General features: G+C 51.2%; 1 protein-coding gene across 3 annotated transcripts in view; it reads right to left on the minus strand.

Moving 5' to 3' along the window:
* Positions 1 to 1,918, minus strand: part of nox4 (NADPH oxidase 4) — a 12,967-nt gene extending 11,049 nt beyond the window's left edge. The window contains exons 1-2 of one of the 3 annotated variants that reach the window (XM_072672084.1): positions 1,672 to 1,918; positions 632 to 727 (exon numbers count right to left, since the gene is read on the minus strand). Coding sequence is in view for 2 of the 3 variants with exons in the window: in XM_072672081.1 (XP_072528182.1) it covers positions 632 to 727; positions 1,672 to 1,728 (153 nt within the window). In the remaining variant the exon portion in view is untranslated. The remainder of the gene's footprint in view (positions 1 to 631; positions 728 to 1,671) is intronic. The other 2 variants (XM_072672081.1, XM_072672083.1) reach the window with 2 other exon arrangements.
* Positions 1,919 to 3,503: the final 1,585 nt, after the last annotated feature.

A 3,503-nucleotide genomic window follows, 5' to 3' on the forward strand; every position in this document is an offset into this window, starting at 1 on the left:
CAGTGTCAGAGTGTCTCCAGTGTCTCCTGCGTCTCCAGTGTCTCCTGCGTCTCCTGTGTCTCCTGTGTCTCCTGTGTCTCCTGTGTCCTCGAGTAAACAAACTAAATCAGGTTCTATAAGATCTAGAGTCAGCTGTGGAGGAGCGGGGGTGCGGGGGGTGGGGGGACGGGGTCCACATGGCTAATATTAGCCCTTCCTTTGGGTCTTCAGAGCTGGGTCCAGGTCAGCTTCACACTAAACCTCTGAGTACAGAACGTTCCACAGTGTGTGTGTGTGTGTGTGTGTGTGTGTGTGTGACATTAGTCCTGAACCTGTGACAACAATCAGTGTGTCTCTGCGGATTCCTCAGTAAACCCTCAGCCTGACTGACTGGCCGCCCCCCCCCCAGCCCTGACAGCCAGCGCTCATAGAGACCACCCTACAGTCCAGCTCCTGCACCTTTAGAGCTGCCCGCTGAAGGGGTCCGTGCACGGCTGGAGTTGCCGGGCCAGTTCTGGTAGGCTGTGCTGGCGCTAGTCAGCGCCCCCTAGTGGGAGCTGAAGGTTCCATTTCTTACAGCTTTTCCATTTCTTACAGCTACAGCTTTGGTTAGCGGCGATTCACCGGATCAGCGCAGGGAGTGTGTGCTTACCCCCAGCATCTGGTGCAGGTAGTAGTACTGCGGCCCACTGGAGTACAGCCTGAACGTTCTCCAGAACAGCCACGCACTGACGGCCACCCACACCACCTAAACACACACACACACACAAATACATACAAAAATAAACATGGCCGTTTCTAACGATGCCGCTGTCACTGCCCACATACTTCTCTACGTCCGGCATGGGTGCTATGCAGGGCGTCCACTAGAGGGCAGTGCGAACATGCATAAATACGGACGAACTGGACAGGGGGACGAGAATCCCCCCTGAGCTCTGCCTCAACACAGGGGTGATCAGGGCTTCAGTCGGGCTAGGCCGCAGCACAGAGCCGGTTAGGGTCTGATCCGGACGGGTCAGGCCGGTCGTTCTGGAGGGGCTGAAAGTGTCAAATGTTTGGTTTTCTTTAACTTTCCCTGTCGCTAGGCCAATCATAATAGGCTAGCTAGTAACCATGGTAACGGGTACCGCGTTTTGTACAGCCTTGGTTCCGGACAGTCACAGTGACCCAGTGAACTCCGCGACACTGACCTGGACCAGCCAATCAGAGCAGAGCTCATTTACATAGTCGGTGTGAGGGACAGTAATACCTGTGAGGGTTCTGAGAAAGGGTTCTCCACCTTTACAGAACCAAACATACAGAGCTGTTAGTAGAACCCTGCAACCGGGACCAGAACCGAGCCCTTACGCATGCGCACGGTTCCTACAGCTGTCATGGTTCTACACAGAACCCCTGTGTGTTCTACTGTCATACATGCTGTGTTGGGAAAAGTACCCTAACACACACACTCACACACACACTCACACACACTCATATAAACACACACACACTCATATACACACACTCACACACACTCATATATACACACACACACTCACACACACTCATATATACACACACACTCATATATATACACACACACTCATATACACACACTCACACACACTCATATATACACACACACACTCACACACACTCATATATACACACACACTCATATATATACACACACACACACACACACACACTCACCACAGCGCAGTGCTTTGCTGCCTCGTTTGCCGCCCAGCTCCTCAACACCAAACCCATGACCGCGCGCGTCTCCTCGGTAGATTCCCAGCACGAGCTTCCTAACGAACACACGAGGAAGATATGTGTGTGTGTGTGTGTGTGTGTGTGTGTGTGTGTGTGTTTTCGGTCTTTGCCGGTGTCCCGTCCCGTCTGGGGGCGGAGTTATGTGTGTGTGTGTGTGTTTCGGGGGGGGGGGGGGGTCGAGTGTGAGAGCCCTTGGCCTGGTCCCATTACTCGCAGGGCTGTAGGGTGTCCCATTTCTTTGCAGGTCCCCGGCGCTTCGGCCTGGTCCCAATTCTCGCCCTAAGACCCTCCTTGAAGTCTACACTTTTATGAAGTGGTTGAAAGGCGGGTTTTCTAGACTTCAAAGAGGGTCTTAGGGCGAGAATTGGGACCAGCCCCCCCCCCCCCCCCACACACACACACACACACACACACACACATACACACACATACACACATATAGCGAGTTCAGAAGTAGTGCTGCAGTTAAACAGCAAAACACCAGCACCATCTGCTGGCAAGCCTGCTGCACTGCACCCCAGCACCACCCCTCCATGTAGCTCAGTCCCTGCTTAGATCCCTGGAGCAGAGAGTCGCAGTGTCCCGGCAAACCCCTCTTACTGTGACCCAGAACCTTACAACCCCCTCTTACTGTGGCCCAGAACTTTACAAACCCCTCTTACTGTGGCCCAGAACTTTACAAACCCATCTTACTGTGGCACAGAACTTTATAACCCTCTTACTGTGGCCCAGAACTTTACAATCCCCTCTTACTGTGGCCCAGAACTTTACAATCCCCTCTTACTGTGGCCCAGAACTTTACAAACCCCTCTTACTGTGGCCCAGAACTTTACAAACCCCTCTTACTGTGGCCCAGAACTTTACAAACCCATCTTACTGTGGCACAGAACTTTATAACCCTCTTACTGTGGCCCAGAACTTTACAATCGCCTCTTACTGTGGCCCAGAACTTTACAATCCCCTCTTACTGTGGCCCAGAACTTTATAACCCTCTTATTGTGGCCCAGAACTTTACAATCCCCTCTTACTGTGGCCCAGAACTTTACAAACCCCTCTTACTGTGGCCCAGAACTTTACAAACCCCTCTTACTGTGGCCCAGAACTTTACAAACCCATCTTACTGTGGCCCAGAACTTTATAACCCTCTTACTGTGGCCCAGAACTTTACAATCCCCTCTTACTGTGGCCCAGAACTTTACAATCCCCTCTTACTGTGGCCCAGAACTTTACAAACCCCTCTTACTGTGGCCCAGAACTTTATAAACCCATCTTACTGTGGCCCAGAACTTTATAACCCTCTTACTGTGGCCCAGAACTTTATAACCCTCTTACTGTGACCTAGAACTTTACAATCCCCTCTTACTGTGGCCCAGAACTTTACAAACCCATCTTATTGTGGCCCAGAACTTTATAACCCTCTTACTGTGGCCCAGAACTTTACAATCCCCTCTTACTGTGGCACAGAACTTTACAAACCCCTCTTACTGTGGCCCAGAACTTTATAAACCCATCTTACTGTGGCCCAGAACTTTACAATCCCCTCTTACTGTGGCCCAGAACTTTACAAACCCCTCTTACTGTGGCCCAGAACTTTACAAACCCCTCTTACTGTGGCCCAGAACTTTACAAACCCATCTTACTGTGGCCCAGAACTTTACAATCCCCTCTTACTGTGGCCCAGAACTTTACAAACCCCTCTTACTGTGGCCCAGAACTTTACAAACCCATCTTACTGCGGCCCAGAACTTTACAATCCCCTCTTACTGTGA

Source organism: Salminus brasiliensis, unplaced genomic scaffold (assembly GCF_030463535.1).
Source record: "Salminus brasiliensis unplaced genomic scaffold, fSalBra1.hap2 scaffold_170, whole genome shotgun sequence".
Lineage (NCBI taxonomy): Eukaryota > Metazoa > Chordata > Actinopteri > Characiformes > Bryconidae > Salminus > Salminus brasiliensis.